At 40.3% G+C, this 22,541-nt stretch overlaps 1 protein-coding gene across 1 annotated transcript; it reads left to right on the forward strand.

Annotated features, from left to right (window-relative positions):
* The first annotated feature begins 389 nt into the window (after positions 1-389).
* LOC113126521 (3-hydroxyisobutyrate dehydrogenase, mitochondrial-like) lies at positions 390-22,382 on the forward strand. Its single transcript, XM_026300571.1, has 8 exons — positions 390-511; positions 2,512-2,672; positions 2,937-3,046; positions 3,226-3,347; positions 14,662-14,795; positions 15,423-15,499; positions 20,037-20,193; positions 20,931-22,382. The coding sequence occupies exons 1-8, from the start codon at positions 442-444 to the stop codon at positions 21,087-21,089; spliced, it is 990 nt and encodes a 329-aa protein (XP_026156356.1). The 5' UTR covers positions 390-441; the 3' UTR covers positions 21,090-22,382.
* The last annotated feature ends 159 nt before the right edge of the window (positions 22,383-22,541 follow it).

The following is a 22,541-nucleotide window of genomic DNA, read 5'->3' on the forward strand; positions in this document are numbered from 1 at the left end:
GTTTCCCTTAGTTTATTATAATTATAATTTGTTTAAAAATTAGTTAATTAGGTGAATTATGTCTGTTTTCCCGATATTTTTTACTGTGAATTTAAAAACACCTGCTTAATTCCAACTCCAAATACGTAAGTAGCTGCACCGCATGAATTAACATTAGTAGAAATAAAAAACAGCATATGAAACATTTTTCTAGGTATAATTTAATTACAGGTATTTCTGCCGCTGTGTTTGTTGGTAGTATAAGGTGAATACTGTACTGGCACTGTTAAAGGGCATAATAAAGTAATAGCACAGGATGTCCTGCCTTCGTCCGGTTTCTATTGGCTGCGGAAACTCACCGAGAGCTGTGATTGGCCAAAGCAACAGTCGATCATAACGGTTCTGTTTGGCTTCCCTGCCCCGGCAGCTGACACTGTACGCCGAGGTCAAGTGGAAAGAAGCATGGCAGCGTTGTTTAGAGGGTGCCGAGGTTTATTATTAAGGTGGAATAATCATGCCGACCTTGCCTATGGTAACGTACTTGCGTATATCCTCAGTTTTCTTGTGTTTTTTTCTTTTGCGAGTGTATGTTCAGAGCAAACAGTGCTTGCTCCAGCCCCTTAGCTAGTCTGCTGTAGCCCTGTGAAGAAAGTATGGAAAACATATTAATTTAGTGTAATTAGTGATAACAGTTGTGTTACTGTCTGTACACAGTGAGCCTACGTTTGGTGTATGGTACACAGTGTGTTAGGACAATGAGATATGGGCAGAAGCAAATGTGAAGCACTGGCTGATAAAATGACATGGCCTCTTTATAGACCTTTATATGCTTATACGTTGTGTCTGTAGTGGGTCTAACATAATATTAGTCTGCTTTAGGTGCTGTCAGTCATAAAACTGTTGTTTGCTCTACTCTACACAAAAGCATGGAGTAGCCCTGGATTGCACACTGTCACAAAACCTGCTCTGTTCACTCCTCCCTGCCCATCCCACAATGCAAGACCCAGCTATGTTTGTGACCAGGGGCAGAGACTAGTGATGAGAAATAGAGGGACATGATGTATTTACACCTTCCCCCTTCCCATACCTCAGACCTGTACAGCCAGTTTCAATGTCTACAATTAAGCAATGTCAACAATTGGTTGCCTTAATGTACTCTTTATAGTATATTTAAGTAGCCAGGTGTAGAAGTAGTTAAAGTCAAAGTAATTTCATTAAAGAAGTTTAATGTGTGGCAGGGAGTGTATATGGTTTAAACTGAAATTGCTGCTAAAACGCTGAGTCACAGTAAAATTGTAGATGTAATGGAATCAGAAATTCCTTTGTTTTAAATAATAGTAAACTAAATACAGAACTGGATTAGGCTGTTTGTCAAACACAACATGAAATAAAAGGCTTTGAGACACTGTAGAAATTCTGAATTAAGCAATCAATAATAATAATAATCGTCTTAATAATAATTACAAATAATCATTTCTTGTAGCCTTAGTTAAAGTAATTGTGAAATGTTAATTGTTTTGTGTTGTATAGTGTACACTTCAGCATGTAATCTGATGAAGCAGTTTATTATGAGAATGAGTGTTGTATTATAGTTTCAGTTGGTTATTGTATTGACATTTATATCTGAGACTGAATGAAACATGTTTAACTTGTTTGATACAGACTAAACAAAAATATCTGCTCTTTGTTCTGTCATACATGTCAGAAGGCTGTTGTCACACTATTGTCATTCCTGAAGTTCCATTTTTACAATTTAAAAAAAATAAGTGTTAGGTCAGATGTGCACTTCTTGGAATGTGTCTTTATATTTTACATTTTAAGGATGATATGAAACTCTTTGTAACACATTTAAGGTCAAATGGCTGCAACAACAAACTATGATACTGTGCTTGACAGAGTGCTAAGGAGTACACACAGCTCAGTTGTTTTTATTTCATAATTGTACAGGAGTAGATACTTATTTTGCTAGATGCTTAAGCAATGTCAACAATTGTTTCAAATTGGCTGCCTTAATGCACTCTTTATAGTATATTTAAGAAAAGAACAATGTCTCTCTACCTCCATTAGCCAGGTGTATAAGTAGTTAAAAGCATCATCATAGATGTAACATATATTTTAGATAGTATCATCATAGTTGTCAAGTACATGAATTTGAATATAAGGTAAGGCTTTCTGTTTTGCCTTCACTGTCCAGGCCTAATTCTGTTTTTGTAGTCCGATTGGTTCACTGCCAGTTTCCACTTTGTTTAGCATCTGTTAACCTGTCTGGACTTTGGCAGGGTTTAATAACCTGTCTAGACTGTCCAAAGGCTGGTCATAAGTTACAACAGCTTTGCTTGTTGACTGCATATATAATTTCCTTTAAAAAAAAATATGATAGCACCTTTCACAGTTGTCGCACAATTTTTCTTGGTTGCCTCTCCAAAGAAAGAGGTGTTGAGTTTAAATTCATTTTTTATTGCTCTTGTCTGAAGATAAACACAAATTTCAATTTTACATTTTGATCACACCTCTCTCTGTTTTCTCACTCAGTGTCAACACGATCAATGGCCTCAAAAACACCAGTTGGGTTTATTGGTCTGGGAAACATGGGCAGTCCCATGGCCAAAAACTTGTTAAAAAACGGTTATCCTGTTATTGCCACTGATGTCTTCCCTGAGTCCTGCAAGGAGCTGCAGGACCTTGGTGCTCAGGTAAATGTGACACTCTCATATTTTAACCCTTATTTAATAAGCCACATTAGCACAGAATAAACTAAATATTGACTAATATTTTTCAAGCTGATTAATACACATACATCCTTTCACACTTATTCTTGGAAACTGTCTGCAATTTCAGAACCACTGCTTAGAGAACAAGCTATGTGCAACCTGAGCCAACAGGTTGTTTAAAAATAAAAGCTGCAGTTTATTTATGAAAGTGTTTAAAGTGTTTGCAACTATGACTCTAATTTCCAGGTAGTGGACTCCCCAGCTGAGGTGGCAGAAAAGGCAGACCGCATCATCACAATGCTGCCCTCAAGCCCCAATGTCATAGATGTCTATACAGGGGCAAATGGCATCTTGAAGTAAGCAAACATTACTAACAATTTCTGTAAGATATTCATGCAAACTATCTTTTTACAAATAGTATGGGGGAAAAAAACATAATTGCGAGGTGTTTAACATGCAAACAGGTCATGGCCAGATAAATGTTTTTTATGTACTGTACATTAAATGGTAATGCCAATTGTTTTGTCCTCTTTAGAAAAGTGAAGAAGGGAACTCTGTTGATTGACTCATCCACCATTGACCCTGCAGTGTCAAAAGAGATGGCAGTTGCTGCAGAAAAGATGGGTGCTGTGTTCATGGATGCTCCAGTGTCAGGAGGTAAAGTCTCATCTTAGGAAATAGAGTCTCAGCTTCACTATCATATTGTACTCTTTTGTTTTTTAAAAATGGAAAAAAAACTCTGTTTGTCACGGTGCTTGACTTAAGGGGCAGATGTTGTTGCCCATTCAAACTGTGTCTGAAGGGAAGATATTCTATTTTTCTAAATGCTACAGAAGCATTTATTTTTTTGTCAAAGTGAATTGCAGCTGATCATGCCCTTGAGTGGGAATGAGGAGACATTGTCAAAAGCAGAGTCAGACTAGTTTGTTCATTTGAGAATATGAATCATTTTGTTAGGCCTGTGACCCTTTAGCCTTACTTCTGAACTATCTTACACTCTTTTATATATCTAAACTATAGGACCTTTTGGGTTAGTGCTAGGACATGGGTTGTAATTACTGAGCAGGCCAGCCAGTAGGTGCCCTCTTGAGGTTTTTATTGCTGCTTTTGACCGGGAGGTCTTAAAGGCAAGGTTAAGGTTTTAGGTCCTCATTATGTTGGTGCTGTCTGCCTGTGATGGCTCCTTGACAGAGCACAGGATCACCAGTCATCCCTAATGGGCTGAGCTGCAGTGAAGAATCCTGTGTCAGAGCTTTTTATGTTGATGGAGCTGTAATGGTGGGTATCCCATGTTAGTGCCTTTCATGTCAGATAAAGAGTCATAAAGTGGACAGAAACTGCCTCACATGGAGTGCAGGAGGGAAAAGAAGGGAGATAAGATATGGAGGAGTCACATTGCAGTGAAACTGTCCATCTCTCCATCTTTCTGTCTCTCATTCTGTTTCAAACACTACTCTTTTGAGTCTGGTAAGCATTTAAGGTACGCTATCCTGACAAAGTCTGGCTAATAACTTCAGAGTAGTAGTGAGAATTGATCATAGCCTATTTGCTTTATATTGCTCAATCTTTAATTAAATGTTCACTACACGCTGTGGTCCTCCCATACAAACACAGACTTGGCCCACATGGGCATGTTTACCAGCTGGCGTCTGCAGAACAGACCCACTGCAGTCAGTGAGATCAGAGTCCTAAGCCTGTTACTCTCCTTTAACACACACACTATTTATATACTACAGACAATGCACAGTTAGTGTGTGCAGTCCTCTGTGAAGGTTCTTCCTTTCCTGACTCTTAACTGAGCCTCTTTTACTAGCCTGAGATGACCAATGATTGACCTGCTACCCCCAGCTTCTGCAACTAGCCGTGCACACACACATGCACAAATGCTCCAATCAAAAATGCTTTAGAGAAATGGTCATAAGTCAGTAAATTAATTTAAGTCATTTATTAAACAAAAATACCAAATATTCACTAGCTTTAGCCTCTACAATGTAAGGATTCTGTTTAATCTCAACATAAATGGAAAGTCTTAGATATTTGAACTGTTGGTCAAACAAAACAAGTCATTATTGTCACCTGTGGCTTTGGGAAGTTGTGGTAGGCATTTTAAACTCCTTATATTGTACAAATGCCTTATCCAATAATCTGATCAATTTAAATGGTTAGCTGTAGTCCTTTAAATGCGCCCACTGAAACTTTCAGCTCCACTCTGAGCTAAGTTGGCTAAAAGCAAGGCTAAACCTGTGGAGACAGGTCATGTGAAGTGTACCAGTATGTGAGAAATAGCAGAGGTCATCCCCACCACTCTACTTTTCACATCTCTGGGTGCTCTACTGGGTTACATGTTGTATTCCAACCAGGAGATGGCACCCTCCCCAAATAGGGCAGTGTCATACCCATAATGTTTGTGTGTGTACAAAAGAGAAAAGCATCGATGACATTAGTTTTGTTGCATGTGCAATAATAATCATAATACTTATTGTTTTAATACTTTATTTCCACAAATGAAAAATGCATGAATTTACCTAATAAAACTAACTAAAAACAGCATTGTTTCAGACGTCACAATATGGTATAAAATTATATTTACATTTCATTAATATATTTTATCTGTGTAGTATTTCAAACTGACTGAAAGAAAAACATAGTCCAGCTTAAATGTTTTTTTCTAATTCACAATACACTCAGCAGTCTCCCTGTGATCGCCTATATTTTTAGACTTGCAGCCTGTCTTTTTGCAGTTTCTGTATTTGTTTTTATTTTTAATTTACAATTTTTTAATATATAAAATGAATTCTTCTGTGTGAATGTGGTGCATGAAGTGGTGCATTTACACAGAAACGCATCTGTGTGTGTGTGTCTGTGTGTGTGTCTGTGTGTGTGTTTTGTGTGTCACTAGAGGTTTGGCAGCCAATCATGGGATCTGATTTGCAGAGTCATAATCCTTTTTAAAAAGACCAATCAAAAAAGAAAAAGTTGACTTTTTCTCATGGGCATCTTGCTGCCTTCCATTCTTGCACTTTAACCATTGTCTTGGCTTTTGCTCTAATTGACACAGCTGTGTCCTGGTATACACACACACGCACATATCCACATACGGTTGCAATCTTTATGTAAACACCTTCCTGCATAGATACCATTATATTAACTTAGACACTGGTTCTTCAGGCATGCTAACATACGCCTGCAAACACACACTTCTACCACTGTCTGGTGTCATTAAAAGTGTCCGCATGCAAAGTCGATCCACAACAAAACAAGCTCTGATGTCACAGGCCCAGGGTGTTGGCACAGCGATAGCAAAAATAGGAGGTCTGGCTAACAAGCGGGATGGTCGTTAGCAATAATTACCCAGAATGCCTGTGCTTGTGTCTGTGTGCCCATGGTGGGCTGCCACATTGCTAACGGACGATGGCTTTAAAAAGGCCCTAAAAAACCTTTCATTGTATTTTTCTCAGTCCTGGGAAAGTCAGCAAATGCCGCAAATGAAAGCAAGAAGGAGCCCGGTTGTTGTGGGACCATGGGCATTCAAGCTAATGTTGCTTGTTTGTGAGGTCTTATAATCCTCAGCTAACTACCTATTTAGGCTAAGTCTCAACACCACTCTAATCATATCCATGCCACATCAACCGAAGCTTGTGTGTTGCAGTGTGTAATTTGCCGACAGCTTGAACGTCATCCTCCAGCCTGTAGAAACTTGTTGAAGCCAAGACTGGCACCAGTTGGTTTGTCAGTCAGCTGCCAATCGACTCCTCTGATGTGTGATATAAGCTCTGTTTCTCCCTTTAGGCCTGCAGGACCTGCTGCTTCTTCCACAAAGATCAACCTTAGCTGAGATTTTGGTTGTAATAAATACTCAGAACTGTGATAAATTTAAAATGATTCATTTACTTGTTACAAAATAATCCAAAAGTAAGGTCCACAAATTTCCACAGCTTTCAACCATATTACAAAGGCAAAAAAAAGTATTGAAACCCTTTGGAATTACTTGTTTTGTTGAAAAAATTGAAAACCTGATCTGATATTCACCCACGTTAGAAGCATTGAGCATTCTGCGTTGTGCTTTTGGAGTCAGCTGGGTCCGCACTTCTGCGCAAAGTAGACGCAGTACTCAGTTTTCTTGGGTTGTGAGGCTTAGCTCACATTAGCAGATGCTTTTTAGTGAATAGCAAACTTAAAATGCAGATGCGATTAAACTTTATTTGCATAGCACAGTGTTGTACAGAATACTGGGCTTTATAGATAACTAAATGATAATAAGAGAACAAATATGAAAATAATACAAGCTAAGAACAACTAAAATAATGTAATGCAAAAAAAAAAAAACAATAAAATAGATTGAAATAAAATGGAAAATGAAATAAAAGACAATGATACCTGAAATATATGATGGAATAAAATGTTTTAAAACAGGAATACAATAAAATAAATCATTCTGAGGCAGCCATGTCCAGTGGCATAGAGCATAAATTACTAGAATCTTCACTAAATATTTTCATCACGCACTTTGGAACAACTAAAAGACTTGTGCCTGAAGGCGTCATACAAGTAGGCTGGTGCAAGACCATGAGCTGAATTTTAAAATCAATACGCAAAACCAACAGCCAAACAGTAAAAGGACTTTTAAACAGGCCTGTGTCCTCTCCTTCTGGCCTTAGTCAGCACTCGGGCACCCGAGTTCTTAATCAATTATAACTGATTTCAATACTGTTGAAAGCTCCAGAAGACTGTAGTGATTATGGGATTGTTTTGTCAAACTGGTCTTGACTGTGTTAAGGAAGACAAATTTGTTGGGTTTTCTGGTTCTTTTCACACTAAAACACTTTACTGATTACATTAGAACAACCAAACAAACAAAAAACTACCTTTTGGAAAAACTTAACTCTTATAAGGACATCAAATTAAGTTATTACAGCAGCAGCAGAATTTATAGTATTCTTGTGGGTTTATTGTGGTCCCTAAAAAAAAAAAAACTCTTTGCTTCTGTCACAGACTTAAATCAGAAACAGTGAACCATATTGTGCTTTTTGCCACCAGGTTTCTGTCTAAAATCTGCCCTTTGTTCACTTATTCACTGTTCACTATGTAATAAAACCATTCAGTTTAGAGCTAAACAGGTTAGTCCGGTAGTGAATCAACTTAGAAAATTAATGGGAAAATACTTTAATAACAGTGTAAGTAGTAATTTTCCTATCAGCAATTAGTTATATGGTTGGCTGCCAAACAAAGTTCTTCATTTTTGTTGTTTTGTGTGATAGTAAACATCTAAAAGTTTGTATTGTTATGTGAACACCATTTGCAACGCTACAACTCTATAATAAGAGGGTAGGTTGAGATTTTAAAAAGACTAATTTTTCCCATCTACATTTTGTCGCTTGATCTAAATTTCTATATGTCAAATGCAAATAATTGCATTTTGGGATTTTTAGCAAAAGGTGGTATAATGTTTTTGGATAGTACTTTTCAATTTGAATTGTGAGAATTTTACAGTGGATAAAGTTCATTCTTAAATTAAGTGCATGAAGAAGCAGATTCAGAGTGATTGCTTTGTGAAAACTGTCCCTGGTATTTCTGGTCAGAAGAAGGAGCAGGACAGCACTCAGGCCAACCTAATCCAGTCTTAGAGCAGGATTAATGGAGCCTGGGAGCCTGAAGGCACTTAGTGAAGGTTAGTTCTGATTTTCTGGTGTTGAGTTAAGGAATCAAGTTGGATGAGCAGAGGGTGGTGCTGTCACAGTCTGTCATGTTGATGGCTAACCAGTACTAGAGAGCGTCAGTGCTCCAAAGACTAGATTAGCATAACAAGCCTTTCACTGACGGGCTTTCATGACACATTGGGAGAATGTGGAGGGTTGGGGGCAATGGGAGGAGGGAGTGTAGGGCCGTGAAGTGACCAGGGATAGTGATGATGGAGGGGTGGTGACAGGGAGGGGCTCTAGCCTACACTCCAGATGGAGGTAGACCCACAGCAGATGGGGACTGACTCTTAGATATTTGTCCCTAATGTCATTTACTTTGTATGTGTGTGTGTGTGTGTGTGTGTGTGTGTGTGTGTGTGTGTGTGCACGCGCGCACAAATAGTCAGCTGGTGTATACGTGATACAGAAAGTCTCAGTCTGTCACATGTAGCCCAAACGTCACACTACATGTCACTCATCTAAAAGGGAATTAGCATTCTGTCTGAGTGAAGGACAGTTTCTGTACCTCAACCCTGTGAGTGTGTATGTGTGTGTGTGTTTTTTTTTTTGTGTAGTCTGTGTCCCTGCCTGCTAACTGGCTAATTGGGGATCATTAGTAACTTGCTCTCTCTTAGATGAGTCTCGTTGGGCCAGGGAAAGTATTGATTGTGGATCCCTCCTGGTCGCTCCATCCTCTGTCACCTACCACTGACCAGCCTCTCCCCAACAGAATAGAGCAGGTAGTGATGATGATGGTAATGATGATGATGATGATGATAATGAGGGCTGGCCTGGTGGTCAATGGATAAACATTGCAAACTAAACCCTCAAGGCTGTAGTATCAGTTATATACAAGAAACTATGCAAAGTCTTTCCTAATTTTAGTTTTTTCCAAAACCCAAACTTGCTCTAGTTGCCTACACACTCAAGGTTCTCATGGAGTACTTGTGTGCAAGAGTCAGTTCTCATGGCTTTGCGCTCGTTAAATGGAGCCGATAAAGAGACTGTTTTTAACGTAACAGGAACATTAGCAAAGTTGGCAGATAAACTGTTGAAAATGCAGATTTTTCTCTTTTTTTGTTGTTTTTTTATGTGTGATTTTGGTTAACGCATACCCGTGCACTGTTTCACTTTTTCACTTGATATGCGTTATGCTTTTTACAGGGCCTGTTTGGGTTTTTAATTTGTTTGAGAGAAAGATCTGCCCTTGGGTGTAGTTATAATGGTGGACCACATGAGGCTGGATTGTTGGCCTGTAAACATCCTACCCCCACTGGCTTACGTTGTAAGTCCCATTGACTCAAGGCTGTAATACAAGTGAGTGTGAAGGCTTTTTTCAGTCTGAATTAAAGATTACTCCAGCCAAGTCAAAACTTTATAATGTTACATGTGCATAGTTACATAGTTACATCTCAGTAGCAAACAAGGTAGTAAGGGCAAGGCCTGAGTTTGTTTACACCAACTACTTTTGGAGTTAAAGGTGTGAAGTCTGGCATATCCCTGAGTCTCTCTTGTCGTTCCTGCAGTGAGAGCAGGAACATTATCAGTAAAGGAAATGAGGTGCTTGGAGAAGATGTGATATTATAGGGGTTGTTGTGTTTTTCCATATACTCTCTGGGGAAGAAAGCAGGGTTTTGGTACTATGCCAAATGCGTCATTCATTACCAAACTCTGGGAACATCCCTTTTTGTGTGTCTGTGTGTTTGCGATTATGTGTGTTGTTTATGTAGCCTCATATTCACAAATGTAGTTTAATTTAAACCCACCACCAATAAAAAGTGCCTACTGGTTTACACACCGCTCGTAACTCTGAGACACGGCCTCTGAAGCTCCAACTGACGTCTTATTGGCAGCCTGCTCCAGGATCTGCACCTGTCCCTGGTGTACACACACACACACACAGATATTGCATGCACATGTACACAGACTTACTTTGTACATAGACAGACCACTTCAAAAGAGTTTGTGTTTAAGAGGTTATAAGGTTGTCATGAATGGCTTTGGTTGATTCTTTTGTGTTTAATGAAAGAAGTGCTAATGAACTACAAACAGTCCAAACCGAAGTTGTTGCTCTGATCTTCCTTTGCCTTCACACAACCAATTTAAGCCTCTTAAATTCATGGTTAAATGCCTTTTGTTTGATTGCTTGCTTACTAACTGCAATAGTGGAGATCGGATGGAGGAGCCGTCTGTACTGTATGTGTCTAAATACAAGGTCATACACAAATACACACACTGTGGTACCTCACCAGCCTTGGTAGAATGTACTGTAGGAGCCATTTTCATTCTTATACTCCTCATGCATTCTAGAAAATCAAAAACACAGTAGCTCAGTAATACTGGAGCTCAATAACAGTCCAGCCAGACTCAGCTCAGTCTCAGATCATTTGTGTTAGTTTTAGGGCTGCAACAGACAACTATTTTAATACCCAATTACTCGGCCTATTATGTTTTCGATTAAACAGATTTTTACAAAAGAGAAGTTTCCAATGTCTTATTGTCAAAATATGAACTTTAATCGAGTTTGCTACACATGTAATAAAAAAAAAGAATGCAACTATGTTTATATATGACATTTAAAAAGATCCTAAACTTTATTACATTAAAAAATGACCATTGTTTACTAGAATTTCACATTTAAATCAAAAGTGAGTGGCACATTAGCCTCAATGAGCGACATGACTTCAGACATGCACTTAAACATTGCTGGACATTACCCTGGTTATCTGCATGTAAAAACACAAATGGAGTACGGACTGAATACTTGCCAGACTTTGCTCCTGGGAGCTCCAACTGTTAAAAGTCGTGATGTGAGCCAGTGGCAGACAGACCGTCAGGAGCACTGGGACACTTCCTGGTGAGCTGCGGATGATAATATAGCAGCAGGATAAGACTCAGAATCCTCACATCAAGCGCAACTTTAACTCTCATTGCGGTGCTAAAAAGATTCATGGCATCTCTTGGTGACACAGATAGCAACCATAGTGCATAGCTACCATAGTCCACCAATATTGCTCACATTTAGAGTGGCCTAGAATGAAGTCAAATCCCCAGCCTGAATTAATGTTTGAGTGCGCCCCTGCTGTGAGCTCCGTTGTGTCTCCTGCTGTGGCTGCATGTGTTAAAATGACAACTATCTCTGAACATGATTCTCATGACAGTGTTTTTATGTGAACACAAAAACATTTAATCCACACTGACTCTGACCTATGTTAGTCATTGGAACAGCAATGTGCGTGCGTGCGTGCGTGCACCTTTAGCTTCACAGACACAGTGGCTAAAAAAACTAAATGTTCCAGAGGAAATACAAACAGCTGCATCATTAGATCCAACTAATCGATAAATACATTCGTTGCCAACTATTTTAATCGATTTTTATCAATAATATTGATGAGTTGTTGCAGCCCTAGTTGGTTTACATGGGAATGTGGAGCTGAGCACTGAGTGGTACTTTTGCCTTCACGCCAGTGTACTAAAATGTATCAATCTCTGAAAGATGTGGCACTGTTACATTAGTCTGAATTTGGTAGTAGTATTTGCTGTATCTTTATATACATAACTTTTTCTGTCTTTTCCCTCTTTATTTAGTACCCTCATCCCTCCTTCCTCTTTCCTCTCCATCTCTCTACCCTGTATCTTCTATCATGGATGCCCCCCACACCCCACCCACTACACCCACCTTGTCTCCCCCCCTAGGGGGCGTTGTGTAGTTGTGCAGTGTTAACGATCCAGGACTGTCACTCCCGCTGGGATGGATGAGCCAGTGGACCCGGCACTCAGGAAGCCTCATTAGGATTCCTTTATAATCTGTCTCTGACAGGACCAGCCGCAGAACGGGACGTCCCCTCACACACACACACACACGGGAGAAGCATAACCACTACATAGACACCATCGGAGACTCACAAACACACAAATGCACTTTGGCCCATGCACAATGAGCAGGCACACTGATACGTCCAACACACACACTTGCATATATACACACACATACACATTGTTATGCTAATGATGTGTTATTCTTCCAGCAGCAAGGATCTTCAATCATCCCAGTGTCACTGCTTATAGAAATCCACTACAGATCATAAGAGCTTATTATGGGTGATTAGTTAATTTGAGGGAGGGAGAGTTTGGAGGAAAGCTGGGAGGTAGGAAAAGAAAGATTATTCTCCCTCTTTGCTGTCATCTCTACATCTCTACATCCCCCCTCTCTGTTGTCTTCCTTTCATTCTTTTTCCCTCCTTCCTTCTCTTTATGGTGAGATATATTGATCAGCATGTTGACTGTGTTATCAATAATGTCCTCTTTACTCGTCCGCAAACAGTGATACAGTGATCTCCACTAATGAACCAGCACAGTTGTCACACTGCTCTTTCTCTGTGTGTGTGTGTGTGTGTGTGTGTGTGTGTGTGTTTATATTGGTGGGAGACAGACTCAGCATGCAGCACGAAAACAAAATAAAATTGGAAAAATCAGAAAAGGACTAATGCTGAACTCTTCTTGAATAGTTTTTCATCTGTATTTTTTATTTCGGCCAAAGTCTAATGATAGTGGCAAGAGAGTGCTATGACTACTTCAGCACTGTACTTTTTAAGATACCTGACTAAAATTATTTTGTCACAAAGACAGTATCTTTGAGCTTGTCTTCAAATAAATAAAAACTTTATTATTGTTGTTAAACAAAACTTTAAAATTTGTTCAAATCAGGCATAAATGGAATTTTTAAAAAGGCAACAAAGTAACAATAAAAGAGATAAATCTATCATGTCCATGGTCTGTGGGCCATATGTGTGTATGATTGGTGTACGTGGCAGTCTTATGTTAAGCGTGTGTTTGCTGTGGTCCATAGGCAGCTGCCACAGCATGGTCTTTGAGCTTCATTATTTGGCCCTAATGACCTGCTGACAGCTCATCACTGACACACACAACATATACACCAACATATACTGTCTAGTCACATCATCATATACATGACAACAGTACAGCCAATTACACAAGGGGGGTTGGAAAAAGATGTATATTTATGTTTCTGGATCATGGAAATCTACAGTAACTCTCCTCACCTTTCCACAGCAGTGAAGTCTGATAATGTGATTTCAGCTGTTTTGTCCTTGGTAATTCCCTTTTAATTATTAACACTGACATTATTAGGCTTTCACTATTAAGAGGCCTTTCATTAGAGCAGGACGACACCCTAAAGAGAGATTTCAACTCCCTGTCCATCCCTGCTCTGTCTTTTCTTTGCAGAAAGTCTCTCACTTTTTGTGCCTATTCCTGACAGGTACTTCTCTGAACTTCCACAACACTTTGGCTTCTACAGTACACTTCAAATTATTGTTGTTAATAAGTTATTATTGTTGTTTTCTCCTGCAGGTATATTAATGTATGTGTATACAGTACCAACAATTCTTTGTGCTAATACTTGGGGCTTATCACTGGAGCCTTTTCAGGGGTAGTGCTATTGCATATGAGACTCAGCCCTGCTGGATCCAACCCACTCTGAAAAGGCGTGATCTCTGCATTAAGGACCGTATGAAGGGAGTGAGGGATGAGGTTGCCTCCCACAACATGGCATGCTCCTTAAGCCATCAGGCATGGGGAGGGACGCCTAATTGAACATGATAAAGTGTAAAGTTAATTACCCCTCATGCCTGTCACTGATACCCCACGAGGGGGGCTGGCCTCAGGCACAGCTGTTAGTGTGTGTGTGTGTGTGTGTGTGTGTGTGTGTGTGTGTGTGTGTGTGTGTGTGTGCGTGCGTGCGTGCGTGCGTGCGTGCGTGCGTGCGTGCGTGTGTGTGTGTGTTTGAGACAGAGAACAGGGTGACAGGACAAAAGGCAAGAGCTCCCATGAGGGCTGTGCAGTGGATGATGGCAACAATCGGCTTTTAAAGATACCTCTGTCCCTCTGGTGCAGCACTACTTAACACGCCTGTCCCAGTATGAGTGCCGCATACACACAGTGAAGGGTACACATCTGACCTTTTAGACACAGTTGGTAATGTTGAAACAGTCAAGTGGTTGATACATTGTGTTCTTTTGTGTGGCTAATCCATAGACTTTATTAGCATATACTTGTTTGGGCCCAGTTACCACATGATTCATCTGCACTTATTCCAAGTTTTGTAATTTAACTCACTATTCAACCTAACTTTTCTGCGTGTTGCAGATCAGCAGGTCTGGGTTGTATAAGTTCGGATATTAGGGATCAATATGTTGAATGTGGTTAATGTCGAGTATGTGCTCACCTCAATTAACTTGAGGCCTGCGTTTCAACATGTGGTGTGTGTTTAGGTGTTGGGGCTGCCAGCATGGCCAAACTGACCTTCATGGTAGGTGGAGTTGAGGAAGAATACAACGCCGCTCAGGAGTTGCTAACCTGCATGGGAGCCAATGTAGTCTACTGTGGACAGGTTGGCAGTGGACAGGTGAAGATGGACACATGAAAGCACAAACATCCTCATATTAGAGCAAACACAGAATGTTTGCTTTTTGATCTGTGGGCCGCGTTTGCTCACATACTAAATGTAACCTAAATGTATATATACCCACACCAATACAGTCAGTAAGCTCGCACCTTATTCATGATTTCACTAATTCACTTGTACTGCACTACTGAAGTCAAGTGTTTGGACTTCAGGGACAAGCTGCGTGTTATTTACTAGATATTAGTAGATAATATGTGGATAAATTCTGATTTACATAAAGCTCTACATTGCAATTGCTTTTGTCAAAGCATATGTTAGTATTTTAGGTTTCGTAGCAAACCAAAAAAGATGAAAAGACAGTCTACTCATAAACTAAAAACATGTGCTGAACATCATAAATACTACACTGTAATCCATTATAAAAATAAAAATAGATCATTCAAAATAATGATTTTACCTCACTGAGTGAGGGTGGCTTTCTACCCTGGCTAAAGATTAGTTTAGGCATATTAACAAGTCTGTTCCAAAGCCAGATCACCTCAGTGGATTTACATTCTTTAAAACGTTGTTCTGCAAGTTTACTTATAGCTAAAGTGTGTTTTCCTCTTTGTGGTCAATCTCTTCTAGGCAGCAAAGCTATGCAACAATATGCTGCTGGCCATTGGGATGACTGGGACTGCAGAGACCATGAACCTTGGTATCAGGTACTGTCAACATGCACTATGGTGCTTCTTACCTATTATTCTAAAGGGAAAACCTAGGTATTTACATGGCAAAGGTTAATGTAAGTGTAATGTAAGCTTAAGGGACCTTGATACAGGTCCATACAGGTACAATACAGAGTGTTGTTAACATGCAATTATAGCCACTATAGGTTGGAGGCACATGTAGAGAAGTCAATGTAATTTTCCTGAGTTGACAAACACTTCAGTTTTCAAACATCTGCTAATCATGAGTACAAGCACCTACAACGTAAAGATGGCACCTGTGAAGTCTCCACATTTTGGCAGTGCATGAATATGGCAGTAAACTCACCTTTAGATATAGCCATCACAATAAAAGATATTACAGTACCAGTGGTATGGATGTGACTAAGGCAGAAATTTACTACTTCAGTACAGGTTTGGAAATGTGTGTGTGTCTTTCTGTGCGTGTGTAGCTTACGGAAGTACAAAGGGGTCAGCCCTGCCCCATGTCAGAGCCGCCTCCTCTGGAGAAAGATGGATGAGGGGGTGGAGCCACCGTCTATTTTACATCTGCTGATTGAGCTCTCACCGGTATCCTGTCACACCCCTGTCCTAGAAATCGCATCATTCATCATTGCCTCATTGCCTCATTTTAACACAAAGCCTTTTCAGTGCACAGGATGATGGGATATGAAGTCCTCCGAATACAGTCTGATATGACCTAAAATCACCTATGGATACAAAAAATCTAAAGCACTGACCAGGCATCTAGTCATTAAAGTTTTGTCAACACACAAATTTTCTTCAGAATTTCCGTTTTTGATTGTAGTGATCAGGAAATCTTCTACAACAGGCTTACACATCAATAATTCCTCACATGAATGAAATTTCCTAGGCCATCAGATTAGTTTTGTACGTGAGAATTGTGAATTTATTGTCTACTCTGTTTATACACATCCCCTGTCAATAATAGACTGTTTCCACCATATAACTATTATGCATTTTTATGGATTTTGCAACTTCAATGGTGCGTGCACCAGTCTCGTGTGTGTGTGCATGTATGCGAATTGCTCTTCTCACAGTGCAGCTGATTTATCTGTGCTGAGACAGAGGAGGAAAATTGGCATGAGCAGTTGCACATAAATCCCCCCACTAGGCCTCTGAAATATTGAGGCATTAAGGGAGCAACACAGATTTACACATTGCCACTCTGTGTCTGATACACACACACACTTAGACACACAGATTTACATTCAGAGACACTGAAGACAGCAGTTTTCTACCAAACTACAACTTCTACTCTCAGTGCACATCATTATAATGTATGCCTATTAAAAAGGATACGAATAGTAACCACTGCACCTCTTCACTTTTAGTGTGAATAATTTTTTAAAGCTTTAAAAGTCTGGCCCATATTTAGTCTTGATGGTCTGTGCAAACATGCATAATGTGTGTGCGTGTATGTTGGGTTTTATTACAGGGTTTAACAAAGACTGTCATCGTTTAGAGAGAATCCACACCCATAACACTCCCATGCTGCATTGCCGTCCAGCCTCTTATGCAGAGAGGATGCTCTCTTAGGCCTCATGTGTACAGACACACACACACAGACTGACACAAAGGAGACAGAGCACTCACAGCCAATTTACAGGAAAACGGCAATAACATTTTATCATGCTGGACTAGGGCCTGATTGAGTTGCCCTTTCTTCCAGTATGTATGCATGTGTGTGTATAAGGCCTTACCTGTGCCTGCAGGCAGACACACAAACACACAGATTCACACACAGTTCTTTTGGTGGAGCTAATTTGTTGATCTCAGATGGAAGCTAGGGCCGTCTCCAACAGAGCGTGACGTTCTCTTAGTGCAAGGGATGGCCACGCATGACAATTATGAGCACACACTCCTAAATCCACATACACACCCTGTCTTTCTGCCTTCCTTTCTTCTACTGTCTTACAGCTTTTCTTCGCCATCCCTGCATGTGTTGCCTTCTCATTTTACCCTTTTCTTTTAATCCCTTCAGACCTCCTCCATCTATTTTGTGCCTGCTATAATTTTTGCATGCAACCAACCAGTCAGTGAAAGTGGGGGATGAGAAGCTGCAAAGAGGAGCATGGAGTAGTGCAGAGGGGCAGCAGTGGTTTTAATGATGCCCATGAAGATGAAGAAGAGAGAGGCGAGTGGCCCAGGAAGGGATATGCTTTTATGACCTATGTTTCACCTTGTATACTCATGTACCTGTGCTCATTCATGCAGGCACACATCTAGTCATTGATGCTCAAGTAGGAACACACACATTTGCTCCTTTATCTAGTTTATGGACGACAAGCGAATCAAAGAGTATAACAAGACACAACCCCTTGTGTTGAAAGACAGAAATAGGTTTGCCACAACACTCACAAGCTCAAACGCCTCCTCCCTCCACAGTTTAAATGAATTGTGAACATATGTTCTGATGAAGATTAAAGTTGGGTGATAAACGTGCTTGTTGGCTCTATAAATGGGATAGTAAATGCTTGTGTGTGTATATGTGCTCGTTAGCTCTTTAATGTAATAATAAATATGGAACGGGTTGGGCTTCCTCTCCTGTGGCATCAAATGAGGATGGGGAGCTAATTGCAATGAAACACACAGTTAATATCAGCACTGCAAATGAACTCCACCTGCTTGAGCTCCCAGTGTATAAACACACAAACACCCTCTCTCATTTTCATCTGCACCTTCATCACTCTCATGTATTTAATCTGCAGGGGCATTGCACAGCAACACATTTGTTTCACCGTTCACGTCTGTGTGTGTTTATCCATGTCAATCTTGTTAAAGCGTGACATGTCCTCTTCTTCACGCAAATTACCACAGGCGAGGAACAACACCACTGCGTCAGCTAATAACCACAGCCATGTGTATGTGTGTGAGCCTGTATGTGTGATGGGAGTAGGAGGAGAACTTCATTGATTTATCGTTAACAGAGGACAACAGCTCCCCGTCAGCGTCTCTGGTCGCTATAACAAACGATCTGCGCGGTCGGACGCGCTTTATTGTAGCTCAGCCAGTAACCTTTTCAGCTGCTGACCCAGAACGCAGGGAGGGGCCAACCGTGTGCGTGTATGTATGTGTGGAGAGATGGGGGGGTTGTGTGTGATGTCAAACATATGTCCCCCAGAGTCCTCAGACAGGGAGGTGTCAGCAGGGAAGATGAGGGGGAGGATGGAGGAGAGGAGAAGCAGGATGGCGAGGGATGCTTACAGACATAAAGTAAAAGAGCCATCATGAGCGAGACTGCCGTTAAAAATTTGCAAGCTAAAACACGTTTTCACACACATGCACACATGCAGTGTCACTTATGCCACATTTCCAAAACAGTTTGTTTAAAAAAAAAAGGGGGGGAGTCTAATGGGAGAGAAAAAAAGACAAAGAGAAAAGCAATGGGGAGAGACATGGAGAGAGTGTAAATGTAATTCCCATTCTTAATTAGTTAGTAGACAGCTCATAAAAACTGTGGTAGTAGTGGCAGAATGAGAGCCAGGTGGAGGAAGGGAGGGAGGGTGGCTGCTGGCCTTAAGGACCTATGATGGTTTAATAGTCATACTGAAAGCAGAATAGAGTTACAGGCCTTTAAGTAACATCGAAGTGAAGCAGCCAGGGCTTGATGTGGTCAGCTTTAAACCAGCCTTGAAACAGTTAATATATGAAAACTGCAGTAACTGACACAGACACTACAGTTACACCCTCCTTACTGTAATGCTTGGCACTTTGTTTCACTCCCTGCTTCTTTCTGTCTGTTCTCTCGTCTCATTTGCTTCTCCATATCACAGTCTGGAGATTTGTTCTCTTGCATATGAAAGTAGGTTGCTGCAAAATGGGGCAGCTGAAGTAAGAGCATGCTTCTATACATGACAACGAGGTTTATGGCTCCCCTGTGCTGCTTAACCACTTCTCCTCCTCCTCCTCCACTTTTTTCATGAAAGAGGGATGATGAAGGATAGATGTGCCGGTAAACATCAATACTGCATTAGCCAGTATTACAAAGCCTTCAGCCATTAACACTGAGGAATGGTCACAGCTGGGCATAAGGTTCAATGGGGGTCACTAGAATCACCAGGCGTCACCACACCCATCTTTCTCTATGCTTCGTTTTTTTTTTCTCTGTGGTGAAAATGAATTTCATAATCGACACTGCTATCCTCTCATTCCTGTCCCATTTCTGCAAAACTGTTTGAATAATGCTCTCCTCTTTGCCTCTGCCATTGTTTCTTACCCAGCCTTAGTAAAATGGAAATGCAATAGTTTAGTATGCTTCTGTTGAGAGTGAGACATTTCTACTGCAGGCTATACAAAGGAAGGTTCACTGGGTTTTTAGGGGCACATTGAGGTACCAGATATTAGTAAACCAATGTAAGCATCCAGACAGTATAGTTTAACACCAGGAGAGGATGGTTTGACTTGAACTCTGATCTTCAACAAGAACTTTTTCGGTGTTTGCATGCCCAATTTGACCATTCCACACAGGACCATGGAGACACTGACTGTTGTCTTTTTCTTTTTATTTCAGACTGGGTTTGGATCCAAAGCTGCTTGCAAAGATCCTCAACATGTCCTCAGGCCGTTGCTGGTCCAGCGACACATACAACCCAGTCCCTGGAGTCATGGAGGGAGTGCCGTCTGCCAACAACTACCAGGGTGGCTTTGGAACCACACTAATGGCCAAGGTACAAGACCTGCTCTCCTTCTTTCTGTCATCTTTTGTTTTGCTCATCATATGTGACTAATTAATTGTTTATTTCAGTATCATCAATCTGTTAATCTGTTTTTTGATTTGGTTTAAACTTTTGGGAAAAAAAACTTAGTATATCCCAGAGCCCAAGGTGACCTTTAGCTTGCTTGTTTTTTGCAACCAAAATCGCAAATGCATACAATTTACAGTGAAACAAGCTGGAACCAGCTAATATTTGCAATTTTTGCGTGATAAAAAGGAATTCAATAAAATTAGTGCTATTGATAATGCTGGTAATCGAGTAACTGACTGATCATTTCAGCTACTTTTGTTACTTTTTTCTTTCTTGGTGTAGTCTGTTTTTTTTGCCACTCTTAACCCTTTCATTTGTTTGACTACTCACTGTTCTTTTGTGTCAGTGTGGTACTGTCTGCTGGGCTCTTCACCAGTCCATCTGTGACTTATTGTGAGCCACTTGATTTTACTGTCGCTGCATTAGCTTCTCTCTGTGGGTCAATCTGTGTATTATGTAGTCCATCTGGGTGTTTGTTAAATCACTTGCAATATGTGCTCTGCATACATTAGTCAAAAGGTAGTTCGCACAAGTTTTTACAAATTCTGGCACAATTAGGATAAATATTTTTTTGGAAACACTTATATCACCTGTTAGATAAACAGAGATAATGTCTTTCCCCCAGGTGACAGTGTGTGTCTCTCTCTCTCTGTTTGTAGGATCTCGGATTGGCCCAAAATACTGCCACCAACACTAAGACGCCCATCCCTCTGGGTTCTCTAGCCCACCAGATCTACAGAGTCATGTGCTCCCGGGGCTATGCTAACAAGGACTTCTCATCCGTCTTCCAATTCCTTCGTGAGGAGGAAGGCCAGTGAATGGAAGGGGGGAACCCAACTGACTGTGATGTTATCACATACACACACATGCACACCACAACTGCACAACCCTTATCCAGTGCCCCTTATCCCACTATACTCAGGAGAGTCTAAGGCCTTGCCCTCAGGCACAGATCTGCGGTCCAATTAACATACTGTATGTCGACACAGGTCCCCTCATTGCATTAGCTGGATCATATTTTCAATTCATGGCTCTTGTCTTTCTCTGCATGGGGGGAAATGCTACACTGACCTTAGATAAGAGACAAAGCAACTCCCTTCCTTGGTTTAAGAGGCCAGCATTGGGAAATAACAGGTAGGATGAGGCACTTCAGGTTTACATGTACCAATGCAAATAATATGTGGTTACAGGATGTAATGATTAATAATGACTGCATGAAAGTTACCGTAAGAGTTGAATTATGCTTTTGTTGGAATTGTGCTTTTTGAATGTTACCCAAGCGACTTAAAGCTGCCCTTGTTAAAAGATAGGGAGCAGAAAAGAATATTGACATAGTGATGGAAGCTGGGATTGTCAACTGAATGAATGGTATAACCAACGCTGGTAGTATTAATGGAAATTTCAGTGACGAGAGCGTAAGAGAGTGCAGAGTTTGTTTTTTTCTTTTCTAATAAAAAAAAAAAAAAAATCCTCATTTGACATCATGTAACCAAAACTGTCAGGTCAAAGTTTACTTATTTTGTTATATGCGTCTGTTGTTGGCATTTAGGTGTTATCTGAGACTGCCAACATACATACTTTGATTTATTATTTTCATTCATTTTTCAGATAATTATTTTTACCCTGTGATTATAGTAGGGCAACTGTAGTTTCATTTCTTTGGCACTAGATTTAAGTCAGTACTCAATGAACCAGTCCTGCTCTACTTGTACTGTGATATAGGTATGTGCATCACCTTGTGATGTGCCCGCCCATGTTGTTACAGAATCTTTTCAACTTACCTCTTTTCTCTATTGTCTACATCTGCTTATGGAGCCACTAGAGTGTTATTTTGTGACCAATACTTTTTCAACTTTATAACATTCACTACCAAAGTTCTCATTGTCGTTCACTTTAGTGAAATTGAAATCTTATATATTTTTGTCTGTTTCTTTGAGCTTGAAATTGTCAGTGAGGAGTATCTCCTCCCTGCTTTAAACAAATGTACATAATGTATAATTAATATTGTTTTGTAGTATTGAAGAGGAGTCTAAAAGAAATGCCACCCTTTCAGTAAAATTCATTCATGTCAACAGTTTAATTCTGTCCTGTCAAGCACGTTGTCAGTCACACTGCAGATTAAAATAAAAGATGTTCTGTTTATTTGGTGTTTGCGTGGGATTTTGAAAAATATGTACTGTATGTCCCTGGAGATGTCAAGATGGCTGGTGTAACCATGTTTATTTTATAATGAACCTAGATCATGAAACACAGTATCTACTGTATGTGCC

The sequence above is a fragment of the Mastacembelus armatus genome, chromosome 11 (assembly GCF_900324485.2).
Source record: "Mastacembelus armatus chromosome 11, fMasArm1.2, whole genome shotgun sequence".
Lineage (NCBI taxonomy): Eukaryota > Metazoa > Chordata > Actinopteri > Synbranchiformes > Mastacembelidae > Mastacembelus > Mastacembelus armatus.

Bases quoted from the DNA above. Each gene is read 5' to 3' on its own strand.
- LOC113126521 (XM_026300571.1), top strand. From the start codon at position 442: ATGGCAGCGTTGTTTAGAGGGTGCCGAGGTTTATTATTAAGGTGGAAT. The intron at 3,348-14,661 runs GTAAAGTCTCAT...GTGTGTGTTTAG, and splicing joins GGATGCTCCAGTGTCAGGAG to GTGTTGGGGCTGCCAGCATG. The intron at 15,500-20,036 runs GTACTGTCAACA...TTTTTATTTCAG, and splicing joins ACCATGAACCTTGGTATCAG to ACTGGGTTTGGATCCAAAGC.